We start from the raw sequence: 21,125 nt of genomic DNA on the forward strand, positions 1-21,125 counted from the left end.
GGCTAAAAACGAAAAGTTAAAATAGTTTCTAATCACTCGCCCAGAACTTCCCTTTAATTTTAGAAAGTAGAAGGATGTATTTCACTAAAAACACGAAGAAAACTCACCTGTATGTTTCCTTTTTACTACAGCAAAGGGGTTTTGGGCAGCAGGGGGGCGGGAATTACTGCTACTGAGTTTGCTCAGGAGGCGGGCATTACTGCTTACTGTTCGCGCTCACAGACGTCATGAACGTACATGAGGCGCCGTTTTAAACTCCTATAACTCGAGTTTAAAAGCTCTTTAAATATAACAGCAGTGTTAAAATGTTTGTAAAATGCTGTTCTGTGCTCAGGAAATGAATGAATTCTTTTACATTAAAAATGTTTAAGCATTTATAAACTATTATTTTCTCCTCTGTACATGTTCTCTGGGAGAACTACCGCTCTGTAATGTCTTCTGGGTTTCTCAAACACTAGAGGGCGCTCCCGAGCGAGTCCAAAATGAATGGGTTAATATGGAGCATTTGAGTGGAATCATAGTTTATAAATGCTTAATTGTTTTCAATATAAAAGAATACAATCATTTCCTGAACACAGAACAGCATAAAACATTTTAACACTGCTGTTATATTTTAAAGAGCTTTTAAACTTTATACAGCATCTCATGTACTTTATCACGTCTGTGGGCGTGAACAGCCAATGAGCTGCACCACTTAGTAGCAGCAATGCTAAACAATCAGCACTCAGTAGCAGTAATGTTTAGCCGTTGAGCTCCATTTACTCTCATTCATTGAGGACTCGCTTGCAGGCGCCCTCTGCTGTTTTGCAGTCATGTTTTTGATAGAACGAGGGAAATAGGAAGAGGTCAGGCTCCTCATAAACCGGCTCTGACATTACTGTTACCGAGTACTGAGTGTTGAAGAAAAAGAAGAAGAAGAAAAAGAAGAAGAAAACACCATTGGACAATAAAGCCACACATCAGGTTGTTGGAACCTCTTTATTAATACTGACTATGAGGTCAGTTGGTATCAGTGCTTCATCAGCGTCACTGAAATCTGTTTTATCTAAGGCAGAAAACGAAGGCTTGATATGTCTATAAACAGCAATAAATCACTCCAGGCAGTGTGTTATAGTGGTGGTTAAAGGGCGTTTTTAGCCCAAACTGCCCTTTAATTGTGGCAATATGACTGTAAACACATGACCTCATGCGGCTTGTTGCTTTTGGAAACTGCTGACTAAATATAACATGATAAAACACACCAACATTCAATAAATAATGCAATTTACTATTAATAATAATAACAAAAAACACCAACGTAGTTTGATAACAGCAGACTAAGGTTGCTAAGCAACAAAACAGTAAAAGATGATGGCTCAGCCATATATGCATAAGTTTGGGCGCCCTTCGTCGAATTCCATATTTGTGTGGATTTTCTGAGTGTAAATAAGTTACACATCCTCAGAGACACATTTCTGCACATTTTAATGCACAGCTACTGTTTATTTGCTGAATTCAACACATTGGGAAAAGAATAAAACATGAAATGAGGCCTGTGCAAATGTTACGGTACATTTTATATTGTTATATTTTTTCCAATATGTTTAATTCAGCATGTGAGTAGAATTTCTGCAAAATTTTAAAATTTGCACCATACTTAAGTTCTCTGTTGAGGATGTGTTAACATCTTAAAGAATGTAATTTGATTGGGGTGTTCAGACTTTTGCATGCAACTGTATTCTAGAACCCTCGATATCTGCTCTGCTATTTAGGTGTGAATTAAATAAATTACACTTATTTATTAATTATTAAATATTAAATAAAGCTTTATACAGTTTTAACATTACAGCATCACCAGTCTGTTGTGAAGCTGTGGATATCCTGACTGCCACGCTTCCATATCAAAGATCATAGATTATTTTACTGTACTGTTACAGTTTGTTTGATGAACTGTAAAACTCAGATCTCTCTGTTTAATTTCAAATAAATAACAACAAGAATATTATTATTTCCCCTTTGCATAAATGTAAAAAAGGTGCAGTTTAACACACTTTAACAGTTAGACATGCTTTATGAGGAGGTTCACCTCTCCTCAATCACATTCTTGTTCAGGGGTGGACAAAACACCAAGCATCTGCATCATTTCTGTATGTAGAACTATTCCCTCTGTATTTTCACTTGAGTTAAAGCCATCAGTCTGTCAGTTGTCACCTCAATGATACACTTAAGGGTACGTTTTCAGTGCCTTTAATTAGGGAACCTAACTGTGCCATATTCTCCTGCAGTTAAATTTCTTATGTGTATATATATATATATATATAAAGAAAAGTACTGCCCAGTCGACACAGTCTATGTATGGAAACTAAACTGCAAAAACAGCCTGTTGTGAATTCACTGTTTTTGTGATGTCACAAAAACTAATACACTTACATATATTCAGCTATTCAGACTACAGCACTCTAGCCCCCCCATTTAGTCTGTAGCAGTTTAGACCCACCCATTCAGCCTATAGCAGTTTAGCTCCACCCATTCAGCCTACAGCAGTTTAGCTCCACCCATTCCGCCTAAGCAGTTTAGCCCCGCCCATTCAGCCTACAGCAGTTTAGCCCCACACATTCACATTGAAACAAGGTGCAATTCAAGACAGCCAATCAGAACAGAAAATTATTTAAATATGTCTTAAAGATACAGTAATAAAATGAATCAAATGAATGTTATAACATTGTAAAGAAAAAAAATACAAGCAAAATGTAGGATTTGGGTCCTTTAGGGATTTTGTTTCTTTCTGGGTACATTTTTTATCGTTTGGGAATAAAAGTGTACCTGTACAGTACCTTTATCTTCAGAGTGTCCTGTGAGTCACTGCAGTCATTGTATTTAATGAACAATTTCTAAGACCTGTGTGGCTGCAGACCTTAAAAACTGAGTGAGCTGTTAATCTCTGCAGCCACACAGGTCTCCTGAATAGGAATTATTCATCAGAATCACTGCAACAACTCACAGAACTTTTGTTTTAAAACATAAGTACATTTAAAAGCCAGTACTTTTGTACTTTAACTCAAGTATGAATACATACAGAGCAGTTCTGCTGTACTGAAGCAGTATTTTAGCTGGAGTATCTGTACAGAGGTTTGGTTCACCTCAGCTCCTGTTTTCCCTTTTCATTCATTTCAATGGGCTCTGCTCTCCTCTACCACGTTCGCAGCGCCGGATCGTCTGCCTCGGCAGCTATGGAGAGCAGGATGGCCTTTGGAGTGTTCTCGAACAGGGCGGCTCTGTTCTGCGTCTGGCCCTTTTTCACCCAGTGTCCGTAGATCTTGAAGGCGCAGGCGTCGATGAGCTTGCGAATGGGTTTCACTGCGTAAGGATCGCTCTTGATCACCTCCTTGGTTACGGGCTTGGCGCGACGATAGTTGCAGTAAATGCGCATCGCGGCCAGGACTGTTATAGAGAGGACCTGAGAAATAAAATGACCAAAACAAGAAATTATTCAAAACAGACTCAGTCCATCAGTGTTGTGTACGGACAAATCTCATCGCAAAACAAGTGTAATAGATTAACAACCTGATAAATGCTTGATTTACAGTTAAATTAAAGGTGCAACGATACACAAACCACGTTTTTGCATCACGATTTCATATGTTTTCAGTACAGAATTAGAAAAGAATGCTAACATAACTTTCACATGTGTTTATGTATTTTTTCAGTAATTGCAAAAATCAAATTTTCCCCTAAAAGGCAACAGTGCTTCTTGAAGGTGTAGTCATTTTCTTAAAAGACATCAAATAAATAAAAAATAATATAAATAAACATGCAAGATGCATATTACATATTGCACATGATGCAGTTGGAAAAAACTGTGTTATTACAGCTCATAATAATAATAGTAAACAAAAACTGTAGGCTACAAAGTTACATCTCGAAATTAAATGAACTAAGCTTTACAACCTTATTGCATCGCATTTTATATGATAAAATCTAATTATATTTGATTCACAATGCTTATCGTCCACGATCAGAAAAAAAAGAATATTAACAGGTTAATGTGCATCAAGACACCCACGATGCGAAATAGGGTTCTTGGAAGAACCAGGACCCCCTAATTAATCTCTTACACTCCCCCGCCCCCCAAATGTCTCAAAATCAAAATTCTGGGGGGGTCGATGAGTGCAGCGACACCCAGCATGCTCAATCCAGTATGGCATGAGTTTGACTATGGCGTTGATGTTGTCCGTACAGCTGGAGGAGGTTCATATTGAGCACTTTTACCATTACATAATAAACTTTATGCTCATTTAAACCATTTACAGTTTACTGCATTGATCTGTAACGATTTACAAGTGAAATAAATCATTCTGAAATCAGATGAATCTTTTTGAATCACCCTGTATATAAACTATGGGTTAAATGCTAGACCGATGGAACAACCAGTAACAGTTAAAGTACATTTCTCTTATAAACTATAATGTTATAAAGTTTTGTGGAATATCAATGCTGTCACTTGTTTTTTTCTTTTTTTTGACCTTGTTGTTTCCCTTCACTGCGATTAACTGGATATTTAAATATCAAACACAGTCGGGATGCCAATGTGAACTGAAGTTATTGTGCATTTTTGGTTCGTTCAAGTTGTTTCTAATTGGGACAACAAAGCTCACCTTGAACTTCTTGTATGGGCTGAAATGTCGCACCTCCTCAACCACGTACTGCTGGAAGAAGGGGTGGTTTAGGGCCTCTGTGGCGGTGCAGCGCTGCTCTGGAGTCACCACCAACATTCTGGAAATCTGCAGACATTTAAACATAGTAATATATGAGTGAATAAAGAAAGAATAAAGAAATAAGCAGTCCAGTCGTGGCCTGTCTTAGTCTAGAATTAAGTTCAGTCTGGGTCCAGGAGACTGGCCCTGATAGAAATGCAACAGAAAACTACTTAAAACTACTTATCTACCACTTTTTCATTTCAAATTTGGGCCAAACATTACATTAAAATTTCTCTTTTCAGCAAAAAAACAAGAGACTATACATAAAAATGAAAAACTTCAAGCATTATTATAAAGGTAAAAGCACCAATAGTGACAGCGCTGCCTTTTTAACACTAGAAATGCTTTATTTTATACAAATTTACACAGTTTAGCTTGTTGTTTACACAGTTTTGCTGCTTGTTCCTAAAAAGTACCCGCTTGTCTTCAAGTTCATGTGACTGGCGGTTAATTATGAACATAATCAATCACAGGATTAATCACAGCCTGAGTCTTTAACCCTTAAAACCCAAGAATTTTTTGAAAATTTTTGGTCAATTACATAAAGTATTTACATGCCATATGTTGTTATTTTCAGGAGACCCTGGGCTGCTCAGATATGCCATTGTTTGACATGTAAATGCTAACAGAAATTTGATATCTTTATTAATTTGGGTCATTTCTGATCAAAAATATACCCAGTGCCTGCTAAATTTTGTAATTTTTAATTATAACTTGAAAACAAGTTACACCTCAGATACCTTTTCAGAAATTGTTTGTCTGGAGTGTCTGTGAGCTGAAAGTGCAATGATTTTGATGGTGATTCATTCTGTTGGTTATTATGAGTAAAAATAAACAATTAGCATAAAGTGGGCAGGTTTTTATTGATTTTCTGTCCTCTTGGATTCAGGCTGAGTGCTAAAACTCTGATACACAGCAAGACTGGCTTTATTTTTAATTACAAACTGAGTTGCATATTTAATATCAGATTTTTTAGTACTCAAAATCAATGTAAACTGAAAGACAAAGCTAAATATCATTAATTTTATAATAATATTTGTCATATTTATTGATATTTATCTGTTAAAATGTGTTTTAGGGCCTGTTTGTGAGATTTTGAGGGAAAGAGGGAAAGTGTAGTGAATGGGACACTGCAGTTCCCCCCCCCATAGGAATAATGACTGCATATGATTCATTTTTTATGTGTATTTATCTCTGCATTTCTGATTATCAGCACTAAACTCTGTTTGTGAAAGATTTACACCGAACACATTTCTGTGGAGATTTAAATGGGTATTTAAATGGAGGTAAACGGTGGTTTTCTGAACTGGATTACTGACTGGATCTTCGCTAAAACTTCAGACAGTCACTCTGGATACAAAGGGTAAGTCCTGATGGTCAGCGTGATGTGTGGATTGCGTCGCTGTTTTAAACCAGAGAATGTTTACTGTGACAGTGTTTATTAGGTCTGGTGAAGCTGAAGGTCAAGGTTAAGTTAAATGTCCTTTGTAAAACAGACCCCATGTTTTAGAATCCGAGCTACATGTTTGTAAAAAAGGATTTTTTTTAATCTCATAATGAGAATAAACATCTACTGAAAACCTGTTAAACCTTTGGTGCAGCTTTGGAAGACGTTAACTCAAAGGAAAAGAGATGTTTTGGCTTGTTTGCCAACAGGATATGGTAAAAGGTTAGTTTATTAAGCCTGATCAGCTGTTTAAAACAATAACATTGATGGTCTTGGTTATACTGTCCACAACGATGGTGTCCAACAAGGTCACTTTTTAAATGCAATGTGATTTTTAGCTGCATACACAGATTACAGCAGAGAAATGGACCAAAAAATAGCTTCAGCATTCAGAAACAGTGACTGGCAAGACAGGCAGAGATACACACACTATTTTTGTTTGCCAAAGACAACAGGAGTCTTTTCGCATGCTTTTTTCACACATTTGCCAATTATTTCCACATCATTCTTACTCCAGCTGAATGATTTCAACTGTGAATGATGGAAACCACATTCAGCCACTTTTATAACTTTAATTACTTGCCCAGTGATATCCTATGATGCTAAAGCTCATTGAGCTAACAGAAGGTGTGGACTATGTCAACGAGCACACTAACACCACCTACTTTGAGCTCCACCATCACTAATTTAGAAATTTTCCTACTCAGTTTCTTCCCACTCTAATAAGTCATTGTGCCCCACCTGCCCCCCGACGCATCCACATTCAGCCCAAAATTTCACATGGTTGTGCCCAGACGCTCTCAGTCACTATGTAAGACTCAAATCTCGCTATACGAGATCTCATAAGCCACATAAACAGCTTATAGATGCTGAATTTTATCATGCAGTTCTGCTTTAATAGTCACTCATAGCGTACTAGGTCTTTGACAGTGTCCGAGCGGTCGTCCCACTCCGGCGATGTGAACTGGTAATTCCCCGCCAGGATCATCCGCAGCATCAGCATCTGCTTCCTATGCCAGAAGGGTGGAGATCCAGCCAGCAGCGTGTACATGATCACGCCTGCGCTCCATCTGTGGGGACATTACATCATTTTAGTGGTCTGTTATTCTGTGAGCTTCTTTCAGCTGCAGGAAGAGGTCACAGACTGGAGGTCAGTGGGGTCATTTGGTGGGGCAATACTCCACCAACCAATCATCACACCCCACTAAACCTCACTCAGAATCTTGCACATGCGTCTGTAGCAGCAAGTGGAGAAAAAGTCAGCAAAGTGAAAAAGTGCCACTAGGTATAGAGGCCTACAGTGATAAACATAGGAGGGTTTGTATTCTTCACCTTGCAATAGGGACATGCATGTTTTTTTTTATTTTTGCTGTGTGGATGTTTTTGCTAGTAAAACCACAATATAACATTAGAATAAACAGAAATAAACATAAATAATCACAGCTAATTTCTATATGACAATTTTCCAACCTCTCTTTATCCCTTAGAGTTTTCGCTACTGTGCCTTTAATGTTGTTTCCTTCTTTAGTTTGGGCGCAAGTTCCCTTTCTCTTTCTTTACAGCTCTCCTTCCTCTTTTCAGTAGTTTTGGATTTCCTTTCCTTTCCTTTCCTTTCTTTCTTTTCCCTTCTCTTTCCTCTCTGAGCCTTTCCTTTCCTTTCCTTTCCTTTCCGAGCCTTTCCTTCCCTTTCCTTTCTAAGCCTTTTCTTTTTTTTCTGAGCCTTTCCTTTCCTTTTCTGAGTCTTTCCTTGTCTTTCATTTCCTTCCCAAGCCTTTTCTTTCCTTCCTGAGCCTTTCCTTTACTTTCCACACCATTTCTTTCCTTTCCGAGCCTTTCCTTTCTGAAACTTTTCTTTCCTTTTCAAGCCTTTCCAAGCTTTTCTGAGCACTTGCAAGCCTGACGCTTTAGAGTCTCAGAGTTACTCAGATTTATAGATCATATTTTCAGCTGGTCTTCTGCACAGAGCTGTATATAAGGGGGTCACAGACTCAGCAGTTATGTAACCGAATTGTTAAACAGTATCACTTACATGTCCACTGCAGTGTCATATCCTGCATGATGAGGATCCATCGAGCACTCAATGATCTCTGGAGCCAGATAACCTGGAGTTCCACACACCTCTGCAGTCCCAGTCAATAAACAATAAAAATAAACAAACAAAGATCTGATTAGTCGATGGTTTAGGTCACTGATATCTATAACTGCATAATAATAATGCTAATAACGATTATTATTACTATTATCATTATGATTATTATCATAACTATTATTATCAAGAAGTAAAAGAAGACTAACAATAAAATAATAATTATCGTATTATAATAATATGATTGTTATAATATTAGTATAAATATTTAGTACAATATCAATGATAATAAAATCAATATTATAAGAATTATTATTATATTATTATTATTATTATCTAGAAGAAAAAGACAGAAACAAAAATGATAATAATAGTAATAATAATAACTCTTTTTAGCATTATTGCTATTATCATTAACACCAAATTAAACAGAACATGATTATTGTCCAATGAAGCATAAAAATATAATATTCATTGTGTTTCAACAGTTTTTAAACTCATATTAAAACCATTTAACCTCCATTCCATTTAAAATCCCAGGTTTATACTAAGGCTTATTATACAGTAACTACAGGGACTTCAATGCAAACTGGTTAAGCTATTCTTAGGTTACAGAAGTGTGTAATAAACTCTGGGCCCATCGGTATATTCATTCATTTTGGGAGCATCTTTGTGATCCTTGATCAGAAACATCAATAAGAAACAGAATTAATTGAACTCTGTCCTAAAGGCCGCACCCTGTTCCCAGTAAAAGGTCAGAACTTTTCACCCGGTGACCAGCAAGCAGCTCCTCAAGTGTCCATCTGCACTTTAACCTTTCTGAGCTGAGAAGGAACGGATAACCTGAGTAGGTCTGTCTACAGTACTGACCACTACTGACCACTCCAGCACTTCACATGCTAATAACTGTATAATTTAATATATATAATATAACACTACACACATAACACTTTTAAATCCGGCCTGAAAGCATTCCTATCTGAGCAGCTTTCAGCTCAGTTTAAATGACAATATATTAAATTAATTTCTAATCCAATGTTTAATTTATTTTCATTTAAACCTTTTTTTAATCATTTACACACTGCGCTTACTGCCTGGATCTGACTTAAGTATCATGATATTATCATATCGTTCACCTTCGGTGAATCCCATCCCTATTATTCAGCCACAAGAGCATTAGTGAGGTCAGGTACTGGTGTTGGATGGTCAGTTCTGGGTCACTCCAACTCATCCCAAAGGTACTGGATGGAGCTCCATCACTCCAGAGAATACAGTTCCACTGCTCCACAGCCCAATGCTGGGGGGCTTTATACTCCTCTAGCTTATGCTTGGCATTGGGCCTGGTGGCCTTAGTCTCATATGACCACATAAGTCACACTTAAAGAGGGCAGTGTGGACGCTTTTATATAGTGTAATAACACACGTAACCTGCAAACTAACATTGTATAATAAAGTAATAAGCCACGAGAGGCTGTGGGTTACTGTGATTTTAGAGTTTAGACATGAGAGTAAAACTCCCTTCCCTATGATAAAATCGCCTTAAGTGGCTTATTGCTTTCATAAAACAACAGCAAAAACATAAAATATGATACAAATACACAATTTTTCAGAAAATAATTTGTTATTTATAATAATAATCGACATCAGCAAGTATTCCATTTGGTCACCAAATCACCACCCAGAGTCTTATTTAGCACCAATCCAGCGGCATCCTCTTCACACACTGGGCTGAATCTCAAACGGCTTCCCTGCTCCCTACATAGTGCACTACGTAGGAGTTTAAATACTGGATCCTGCAGCCCAACAGAGCAAAATACAGCTAAAAAATAGTCATTTGGGATTCAGACACATCCACAGTCAATAAATGATGCACTGTTTGGCTGTAGAGGCTAGAATTTCTAAACTTTCATGGCTAGAACACTATTTAGGGAGTACGGAGCCATTTACTAAAACATTTGAAGTGTGTAAAACATTCAAATGACATTTTTACTTTTATACTGCTGTTTTACAGTTAATCGTACCATAAGTACTTTAATACAAGCCTGAGATATTAATGATGGGTCTGTTTAGGTTGTTTGCTATCTGTTAGCTAGCTGACCAGCCCAGTTCTAGTTAAGAACATAAGTCTCCAGCCCCTCAGTTTAAATAAAAAATGCATTCTTACTTCATCAGTACACTCAGTGCTCCATGTGAGCAGCATTAGAGTCAAAGATTATTCCATCAACAGCACAAGGGTTGTTTTGTGCTGTGGTACAGTGATACAGAGTTCAGTTGTTGTGAGGCGGTTATAGGTGTGCGTATATTGTGGATTTTACAACGGCTTCGAACGCAGCTCAACCAATTGGATTTTAGGACCGGAACTATCCGTTTTATAAACAGTGATAAAGGACGGACGTACCCTTGAGCTTTTGTCCTGGTGCGATCTGCACAGAGAAGCCGAAATCAGTCAGTTTGATGTTCATGTTGTCGTCCAGCAGGATGTTCTCAGGCTTCAGGTCTCTGTGGACGATGTTCTGGGAGTGCAGGTACTGGACAACTTCCAGCAGAGCACGCATGATCTTTCTGCAAACAGGAGAAAAGCGCTTATACATACGTGCGTTTATAACTGTGGCTTTAGAGGTGATGAATGTGATCAAAGTGTCCGACCTGGTCTCCTTTTCGCTCAGTGTGACTTTTTCAGTGAGATAATCAAACAGCTCTCCTTTCTTCATCCTGAAAAAGTAAGAAGAGACAATCACATCTGTTCTTCTACAGCACGTTAGAAAAATGCTACTGTACAGTTATAAACTCTTAAAAAGATGGTTCTTCAGTAAAGACAACAGTTCCATATAGAACCACGAATACTGAAAGAAACATTTGCATGCTTAAATTGATCTTTGCTTGACGAAATGGCTCAGATTGATGAAAAATGTGTTGTATATGGTTCTATAGAGAACCTTATTGAAAATGGTTCTGCTGTTGTTATGATGTCAAGCTTGTAACAATAGCATAAATCTTTTTGATGCTATACAGAACTCTATACAACGCATTCTCCATCAGTCTGAAGAACCATTTCACCATGCAGAGAACCATATAAGCATGCAAATGGTTCTTTGAGTGTTCATGGTTCTATATAGAACCACTGTCTTTACTAAAGAACCCTTGAAGAACCATCTTTTTTAAGAGTGTACTGTATAGAATAGGTTGTATAGGGTAGATTGAACAGAGGTGGCAGGAGTACTTTACTTAAAAGTATAAATGAAAAAGTATAAAGTATAAAAGTATAACATCAGGTGAAAGTATTAAAGTATAAAAGTATTAAAGTATAAAATCTGGGGAAAGTATGAAAGTATAAAAGTATTAAAGTATAAAATCGGGTACAAGTAAAAAAGTATTACAGTATAAAATCTAGTGAAAGTATAAAAGTATAAAAGTATAAAATCAAGTGAAATTATAAAAGAGTCAAAGTATAAAATCTGGTGAAAGTATAAAAGTATAAAAGTATTAAAGTATCAAATCCGGTGAAAGTATAAAAGTATTAAATTACATGCTCATAGATAAACTTAAAGTTAAAAGTACAAGTTAAAAGTAAAAAAGTAAAAGTAGAAGTACAGGTATTCATTTAAAAAGAGTACCTAATTCAATTTTTGAAACATGGTCTTCTTTATTACGTGTTAATTAGAAAGCGAGGCATTCTTTTTATAAAATAATTCTTGATATTTTAAAGCTCTCTCAGTCATTTTATAATCTTCTACAGCTCTGTAAACATCGAAAAAATGTGTATTGTTATGCACGTATCTGCAACAAATGTACTTTTAAAACAACGATTCCAAACAGCAGTGAAAGGTAAAGTGGTCTTAATCAGTTAAAGTCATTTAGAAATATACTCACAAGTCAAAGACCAGGAAGAAGAAGGCTTTTGTCTCGTAGCAGTCCTTCAGCTGAACTGCAGAAACAACGCACATGTTTAAAGCTACGATGATGCAGTTTTGTTTCACTAACAAAGTTACGGCATGCAAATGTATGCAAAAGTTTGGGCACCCCAGACCAAATTACTGTTGCTGCACCACCACAGGACCACCGCTGACCAGACATCATTTGGCTGATGCACCAATACAATAGATGTTTCTTTTAAAATGGCCAATGATTGTAGATCAGTTATACGCTAGACAACGTCTACAGTCAACTCTCAGTCTTTGTCCCACAGTCAGCTCTCGTTGTTTGTCCTACAGTCTGATGTCAGTCTTTGTCCTACAGTCTGCTCTTAGTCTTTGTGCCACAGACTGCTTTGTCTTTATCCTATCATCTGCTTTCAGTCTTTGTCCTACAGGCTGCTCAGTCTTTGTGCCACAGACTGCTTTGTCTTTATCCTATCATCTGCTTTCAGTCTTTGTCCTACAGGCTGCTCAGTCTTTGTCTTGCAGTCTGCTCTCAGTCTTTATCCTATTGCCTGCTTTCAGTCTTTGTCCTACAGTCTGCTCTCAGTCTTTGTCTTACAGTCTGCTCTTAGGTTTTGTCCTAAAGTCTGCTCTTAGTCTTTGTCCTACAGTCTGCTCTCAGGTTTTGTCCTTCTGTAAGTCAATGTCCTGCAGTCTTCTGTCAGTCTTTGTCCTGCAGTCTTCGGTCAGTCTTTGTCCTCCAGACTGCTCTCAGTCTTTGTCCTAAAGTCTGCTCTTAGGTTTTGTCCTAAAGTCTGCTCTTAGTCTTTGTCCTACAGTCTGCTCTCAGGTTTTGTCCTACAGTCGGCTCTCAGTCTTTGTCCTAAAGTCTGCTCTCAGTGTTTGTCCTACAGTCGGCTCTCAGGTTTTGTCCTACAGTCGGCTCTCAGTCTTTGTCCTAAAGTCTGCTCTCAGTCTTTGTCCTACAGTCTGCTCTCAGGCTTTGTCCTACAGTCTGCTCTTAGGCTTTGTCCTAAAATCTGCCCTCAGGTGTATGAAGTGTGGATGCTCACTGATGTTTTCTTGGCCGCACACTTTCTTGAGGATTTCGATCTCCTTCACTGTGGCATCTCTGATCTCCTGGATCTCCGCAGGTGTCATCTTATCAGACGGAGTAATGTCTATGATCTTCACTGCGTATTCCTGTGTTGTGCGCTTATCTACACAGCGGCGGACCACGCTGCTGACCCCCCTGCAAACGACCAGAACAAGGCATTCAGAACATTGAACAAACTTCAAACAGTTTGCTGACATTTTTGAAAATATGCAAATATGAAACACTTCTAGGCTTCATTATTTCCTACAATTAAAATCAAAATAGAAGATGCAGGGAGTCACAATAAGTAAAAAGACTGGGGCTGCTTGGGTTCAGTACAATATAATACATACAATCTGAGACCTGGTTCAGAGCCAGTGTTGACCTTTAGGACTTTTAACTGCTCTTGGACTTTAGACTAAAATCCTTTAGCTTTGAGTGACCCGATACCTTAATTATGTTTATTTTATTAAAACGTATGATTGAAAATTCTTCCCAAACTTTACCAAATGTATCAGTAGAACTCAAAAACGATAGCTAGTACATGACTAGCAAACACAAATCTTCATTAAAAAACAAAAAAATGACTTAATTATTTCAGACTTTGGGACACTGCTGACCAAGTGGCCATGAAGGACATGGTTGCAGCCTCACTTCCTGCTCTAAAATGCAGGGGTGTGGCTAAAAAAGGCTCCGCCTAAGGACTCAAACTCTTTATGTTTCGATAGTGACATGAAAACGGGGATAGCATTTTTTTATTTAAAAATTAAGCTAAAAAAAAATCTTTTATTTTCACTTTAAAAGAAATCCAAATTTAAAAATTTAAAAGTTTTAAAAATGTAAGTATTATTTTCCCAAGTACATTATAAATGATGATTTTGTATATATTTAGCTTATGAGTATCTCTGTTTGTGCCTTGGGTTTAAACAGATAATAAAATAATCATTATAAATATCTAAGATCTGAATCCTTCATTGCTTTTTTCTTACCTTAAACAGGGAGTGAAATGTAATACAAAAAACAGCAGAAAGAGTCTAGAGTCACACTGAGGAGCATCAAATCACCCTCACGTTTATAAAATGTCTGAGTGTGGGACTTTAGGAGGGTCATGCGTCAGAGAGTAAATAGTTAACTGACTGACATGAGTAGCTCAGAAACATCTGTTAGGTAACAACTTCCACTTCAGAGTAAAACTGCATAAACAGAGAGGAAAGATCAGTAAATAATGAGCAAAGACGACGTATTTAAATGGCAATGAGTCAAATATTAAGTAACTTACTGACTGTAGCAGAACGTCATTCAATCAAACTGTGACTGTGACAGTGAACCTACACGAGTCTACTGAGTTTTATATGGAATGTTGATGATGGTAAAATAGTGGAAAATATGAAATAATACGTTTTCTTTGGGGACTATTTTGCCTCACAGCACCCTCCATATTATGTATCCCTCCACCATGAATGGATTACTATATATTAGTTCTCAAAACTATCATAAAACAGTGTCTCAGTCATCAGGCAGTGAATTCATAACCATTTCATGTAGTAAATTTCTGTGAGGGAGCTTTTAGAGGTGGACGTCAGGAACAATTCTGACTCGGTTAGTTTCTCTAGAATGGAGCGTTTCGCACCAAACCACTCTGAACGACTCTGTTTACATCTCAATCTTTTAATAATGCTGAAATTTTGGAAAATGGATGAAATTTCCCTTTAACTGCTATAGTTAGGGGCTGTAAGTGTTTTACAGCAATGTTAATAATATGTGAGAATGTGATACTGCTGGTTATCATAGTGACAGATAACTAGCTTTGTGTATTCATGCGCCAGGCTAATTAAAGCTCAGTGTGGTTTCAAGGGTTTTTAAGCAGCTGACTTAAAGTAAAAGGACGTGTGAGTGAAAATTTAAAGTAAAAAATTTGGTTAAAGGGCCAATTAGGTACCAAAAACAGTCATGATTAATTTCTACATGATCATTTTCCAACCTTTTTTTATCACATACAATTAAACAGGCTGTTTTTGTTACTGTACCTATAAGACTGATATATGTAAATAAGCTCTGTTCTGATTGGCTGCCCTGTATTGTGCCTCATTCAATTGAAAAAAACAGAGTGAAACACTCCTTAGAACTTCAGCAAGAGTGGGTGGGGCTAAGGTACTATAGGCTGAATAGGCGAATATAGTAAATGTGTTTTGTGACATCACAAAAACAATGCATTCAAAACAGTTTCCATATATGGTCTGTACGTATTGGGGAGCGAACAGCTTTAAAGACTTTAACAATGTTTACACACTAAACCAAACTCTTTTGTCTCATAAAACTGAGGATAATTAGGTTTTTCCATGAAATGGGCTCTTTAAAAAACATCCTCTCATAGTAAAACAGAGAGAACTGCAGTGGTGACTGGGCGAGTGGGCGCCGTGTCCTTCTCTCACACCCCACTGGAGGCATCCGCTGTGATCAGGTTATGTAAACGGCTCAGCGCTGACCAATCCACTGGCAGCAACTAGTGTTTGCACTGCTGTGCTAAACATTTGCACGTGATTGTGAGCAAAAAGACAAGACACGTGAATTATGTAAACAAGGCCAGGAGCCCTCCTGAGAATGAAGAGCGAATTACGACACTTGACCTTCTCGCAGCAGATTTCTTTGGGTCAGGGGGGAGTAGTCTAGGCAACCCAGTGGTCCGCAAAACTGGAGCTCTGTGCTAATGCAGCTGTATGCCAAAGTTTTATCACCCCTGGTCAAATTTCATGTGATCGGGCGAGTGGACGTCGTGTCCTTGAGTTAATACATCCTCTACAAAGACACACTTCTGCACATATTAATACACAATTACTGTTTATTTACTGAATTTAACAAAGTGTGGGGAACAAACAGAACATAAAATGTGTCCTGTGCAAAAGTTGCAGCACTTTTCATATCATATGTTTTACTTTTTTCCAATATTGTGCCCTAAAATGTCATATTTAAGTGTGTTGCCTGTGAAGATTGTGTTATTTTCCCTTAGGAATTTTATCAGCAGTGTCCAAACATACATAATAGACATCAATATTAATGCACTGGCCATATCAAACATGGTAACTGTATATAACAAAATGTTTTTCAAAGCACAGAAGGAAAAAGATTGTTAAAGCATGTCGACTCTGTTGTCTATTCTGGATTATGGTTATGTGATATACTGATGTGCATCTGAGCATTTTAAACTTTTAGTGTCTGACCACCTCCACACACCCTGACACTGTTTTATTTGATTTTAGTTCACTTTTAAATTGATTTTGGTATGTTTTAGTTACTGTATCACATATACTATTCTTTTAATTTATTTTATTATCAACTTTCACTTTTTAGTTACTGCCAAGTTATTGTTTTACATTTTCTATTCTTTTATTTATTTAATTAACTATGTTTGTATGTATTTTATTCCTACTTGATCTGTTTATTTATTAAGTTAATTTATTTTTGTGGTTTTAACGGTTTATATGATTTGATTGATTTTTTACCATTAAATGTACTTTTAATATTATTATTATTATTTTTTTAGCATTTGATGTGTTTTCACAATCTTATTTTTTCAATCCCTGATTTCTGTATTGTCCACATTGTAAATGATGGTCATCCTCAGTTTACTCCTTTTAAATAAAGGTTGACTGACTGATTGATATACATTGATAATATGTATTTACAAACAACAAACATGCTTCAGTACCAAACGCCAGTCGGTGTTGCTTTGAAAACGGAAATATCTATTAAAGTGCTCATATTATGGGAAACTGAATTTTCCTCGCTTTGTTTAGATAAAACAGTGACATTCATAAGAGACTGTGGAATGTAAACATGGTAAAAGTTTTAAAACGCACCCTTCACTCCTCAGACCATACAGTCCATATATGGAAACTACACTGCAAAAACAGTCCATTTTGAATTTGCTGGACTGCTGGTTGAATGAGGCACAGCCTCTCAGAACAAAGCTCATTTACATATGTAAGTCTTATATAAGGCCATGTAAAAAAAAAAAGCCTGAAATATGAATAAAGTGCGTCAAAAGGAACGTCTATCTGTTTTATTCTGTGCAAACCCGCCTACTTGCTCGTTGTAACGTGCTAATGCTAGCCAGCCAGCCAACGAGGGTGAGCAACTGTTAAGGACAGTGTATCGTGTTTGTTCACAACTTTACAGGGAGAAGATGAACTGGATGAAACAGCTAAGACTGACGGCCTGAGCCTGATCTTCAGTGACTGGACAGTGACCACTGCTGCTATAAAAAAATCCTAGAAGACGTAATTTTTTTTTGGAATTTCATTGTGTTTCCCATGCCATGAAAAAATGGGCAGAACACATATCAACAAATATAAACTGTCAGAATATATATCAAATAGATCAAATACAGGTCCTTTGCTCCTCACAAAATGGGCAAATTGTGACGGTGCGCAGGATGTTTTTCACTTTTGAAAAGCGAGAGGAGAATAGAGAGTTTCTCCTCATCCAGGAGCCGAAACTGTATGAGATCTTTCACCCACAGCTGGGATCTTTGAGCTGATTCTGGAGATGCAGCTCCACATTAGACGAAGCCCAAAACAAACAAGCTGAGTATCTTTAAGCGCATCTGACTCTTTGCTCCCAGCAGAACAGACAGGACGCTGGGCTACTGTCCATTTAGGAAAAGTGAAAGTGGCGTGAAGAGCTTCATCACTTCATTCAGACTCCCTTAAAGAGAGGACGAATAAAACAATATTGCATTTTGTGTGCAAGACACCATAAAATCTACACGCACTTAAATTAATTTACTGTTGTCCGCCTGCAGCGTGACTTATTATGAAGTTCTGTTAATGACGCAGCTCTGTGGTACCTTCCCAGAATCTCCTTCGGGTCATATTTGTCGTAGAACTCCTGAGCGCCGACCCAGTCAGGAATCTCGTCCGTTTTGGTCATGATGATGACGAAGCTTTCACAGGTTATCCAGGGAAACTGGGCCACAACCTTGGAGAGAGAGAGAGAGAGAGAGAGAGAGTGAGAGAGAGAAAGAGTGAGAGAGAGAGAGTTAGAGAGAGAGATAGAGAGAGAGAGAGAGAGAGAAAGAGTGAGAGAGAGAGAGAGTTTGAGAGAGAGATAGAGAGAGAGAGAGTTGAACTCTATATAACTCTATATACAGTGAACTTATCAGTGTAACAGCAGAAATTAAGTACATTAGGTGACAAGAGTAAGATGGTATAGTAACAGCCTCCAATAAACACCACTTTCATCATTATCTAATAGTTTGTTAACAACTGTTAATAATTAGGTCATAGTTACATATGCATTAATAAACTGTTCAATTTGAACTGTTAACAATTTACAAATTATTAACACTTATTTTAAATTGCAGAAACCAAATCATTAATAAGTTTGCTAATAATGATTTAGTAAATTGATACTCATAACCTGAAATATTACACACTTTGCGTAAAAACAAAAAACAATATGAAACAATTTTAAATGATTAAGTACTTATTTACAGTCCTGCTACTTTAAGATGCATAAACCTTCCCTTTAAGTTCAGTTTATCATTATGAAGTGGTTAATATTTTTTTAAATGTTAATAAACCTGATTTGCACCATGTTGTAAAGTTGCCATTTTATAATGTAATTATATGGGAGTAACTATTACACTGAAATATAATACATTGATAAAAAACATTATACAGTGCTTTAATTATTTCTACGTCACTGAATAAATGGTAAATAATTATAATCACAGCACATATTAATGCACAAATAATAATTATTGATATTGGATATTTATAAGGACATACTATTATAAAGTTTTGGCTTGGCTGATCAACCATATCTGGGATAAGTGGAAAAAATGTGCAAATATGATTTTTCACCAAACCTCTCCTTTATTATAACGTTCTCACTAACATTCTTTAGCGAAGACAGCAGTTCTAGAACCATTTGCATGCTTAAATGGTTCTTTGCACCATTCAGGGAGACTGATTAAGAATGTGTTGTATGTGGTTCTACATAGTACCTAAATGGGTTCTGCTATTAGTTACTATATGAAAAACTTGTAACAACAGAAGTTTTTGGTGCCACATAGAACCACTTTCAAAAAGGTTCTATATAGATCCAAATACAAAACATTCTACATCAGTCTCACCATGCAAATGGTTCTTTATAGAACTCTTGGTTATAAAAAGAGCCACTGCTTTTACTGCAGAACCCATCTTTTCTAAGTGTGTAGGCACCATCTTGTGCAGGGTCTTTTAAATAAAAACAAACCGTTTTTATCCACACAGCAGCAGAACCGAGCTGGGCTGTCTGTCCGCCCCCATGCGGACAGTTTGTGTATTGCATGTCACTGAACTGTATTTCCATTGAACACATTTTCCGTTCCACCTTAAATGGTACTGCAGTTATATTCTGTCACCTTTTCATTCCCTATTCAGAACGAGTTATGGAAATTAGACATTTAAAACGACAACCCCTCTTTCGTGTAACTATATGTGCGCATTAAAAGACATTAAAGAATGATAATAAAGAAAAATACACCGCTTTCTATTTGGATCACAGTGTCAGTTCAAACTATCCACTATCAGTTGTTTTGTCTGGTGACCACATTTACTACAGTGCGGTGACCTCATTTACTCACGAGGCTGAAACTGGCTTCTCGTTGAAAATGTTCCGTTCCACCTTAAATGATACAGCAGGTGGAATAAAATAAGAAGCTGGGGAATAGGCACCAGAGTGCAGCTGCTGCACCATTTAAGGTGGAACGGAAATTTCAAAGTAGAAGCTGGCGAATACAAAGCCAGACTCACGTAACTGCTGTACCATTTAAGGTGGAACGGAAAATTCAAACAACTAGCTGGAAAATACAAAGCCGGCGTCAGAATGTAACATTTACGGTGGAACGGACAATTGAGTAAGAAGCTGGCGAGTACTTAAGCTAGGTGACAGAAAATAACGGCAGTACCATTTAAGGTGGAACGGAAAATTCGAGCAAGAAGCTGGCGAATACAAAGCCGGGCGCCTGAATGTAACTGCAGAACCATTTAAGGTGGAACGGAATATTCCAATAAGAAGCCAATTTCCTTGAAAAAGCATTATCCTACGGTCTGCTAATACACTACGTAACTGCAGTACCATTTAAGGTGGCACGGACAATTGCATAAGAAGCTGGCTAATACTAAAGCCAGGTGACAGAATATAACTGCGATACCTTTTAAGGTGGAACGGAAAATTCGAACAAGAAGTTGGAAAATACAAAGCCGGTCGCCAGAATGTAACTGCAGAACCATTTAAGGTGGAACGGAAAATTCGAACAAGAAGTTGGAAAATACAAAGCCGGTCGCCAGAATGTAACTGCAGAACCATTTAAGGTGGAACGGAATATTCCAATAAGAAGCCGATTTCCTTGAAGAAGCACTATCCTACGGTCTGCTAACCTAATACATTATTCCATATAGTCGTAATACAGTCACGTTTAAGCAAGAAAAACACACCTCGAAGCATCAGGGTTTTCTGCTGTCGTCGATGCGTCCAGCCGCGCGGTCAGTCCATGTTTCTCAAGCCGGTAAAAGCGAAAAGGCGAGCAGGTTCACATTCACATCACAGGACGCAGAAAGGGCAAACGAGAATGTCACGATCCAAAAATAAAAAAAAGGCTCTATTAGACCCCGGAGCAGGTTCACAGCCGGGTTTAATGCCTTAGACGACATTCAAGAGCTATTAGCCCTCAGTCACACCCTCGGTAGCTCTCTGCTAGCGCTCTCATTCATTAAAGGGCCCTTCCATATCCTGCTTTTTTTACCCATATTTCATTTTTTACCCTGAGGACCGCTTATGACATTTCTACACCAAAAAAGTCATAATTCGTTTCTACATGCCCATTTTACCACCTCTCTTAATCCCTAAAGATTAAGCA

The 21,125-nt window shown here is 37.5% G+C and overlaps 1 protein-coding gene across 1 annotated transcript; it reads right to left on the reverse strand.

Annotated features, from left to right (window-relative positions):
* Positions 1-959: 959 nt before the first annotated feature.
* On the reverse strand, positions 960-21,005 carry phkg1a (phosphorylase kinase, gamma 1a (muscle)). The gene is made up of 10 exons (XM_036556270.1): positions 20,704-21,005; positions 18,069-18,199; positions 13,200-13,378; positions 12,140-12,194; positions 10,916-10,981; positions 10,668-10,831; positions 8,213-8,303; positions 7,100-7,253; positions 4,635-4,760; positions 960-3,436 (listed from the first exon to the last, which is right to left on the reverse strand). Exons 2-10 carry the CDS (start codon positions 18,149-18,151, stop codon positions 3,170-3,172), a joined length of 1,185 nt encoding a protein of 394 aa, XP_036412163.1. The 5' UTR covers positions 18,152-18,199; positions 20,704-21,005; the 3' UTR covers positions 960-3,169.
* Between the last annotated feature and the right edge of the window lie 120 nt (positions 21,006-21,125).

The sequence above is a fragment of the Colossoma macropomum genome, unplaced genomic scaffold, assembly GCF_904425465.1.
Source record: "Colossoma macropomum unplaced genomic scaffold, Colossoma_macropomum, whole genome shotgun sequence".
Classification (NCBI taxonomy): Eukaryota; Metazoa; Chordata; class Actinopteri; order Characiformes; family Serrasalmidae; genus Colossoma; species Colossoma macropomum.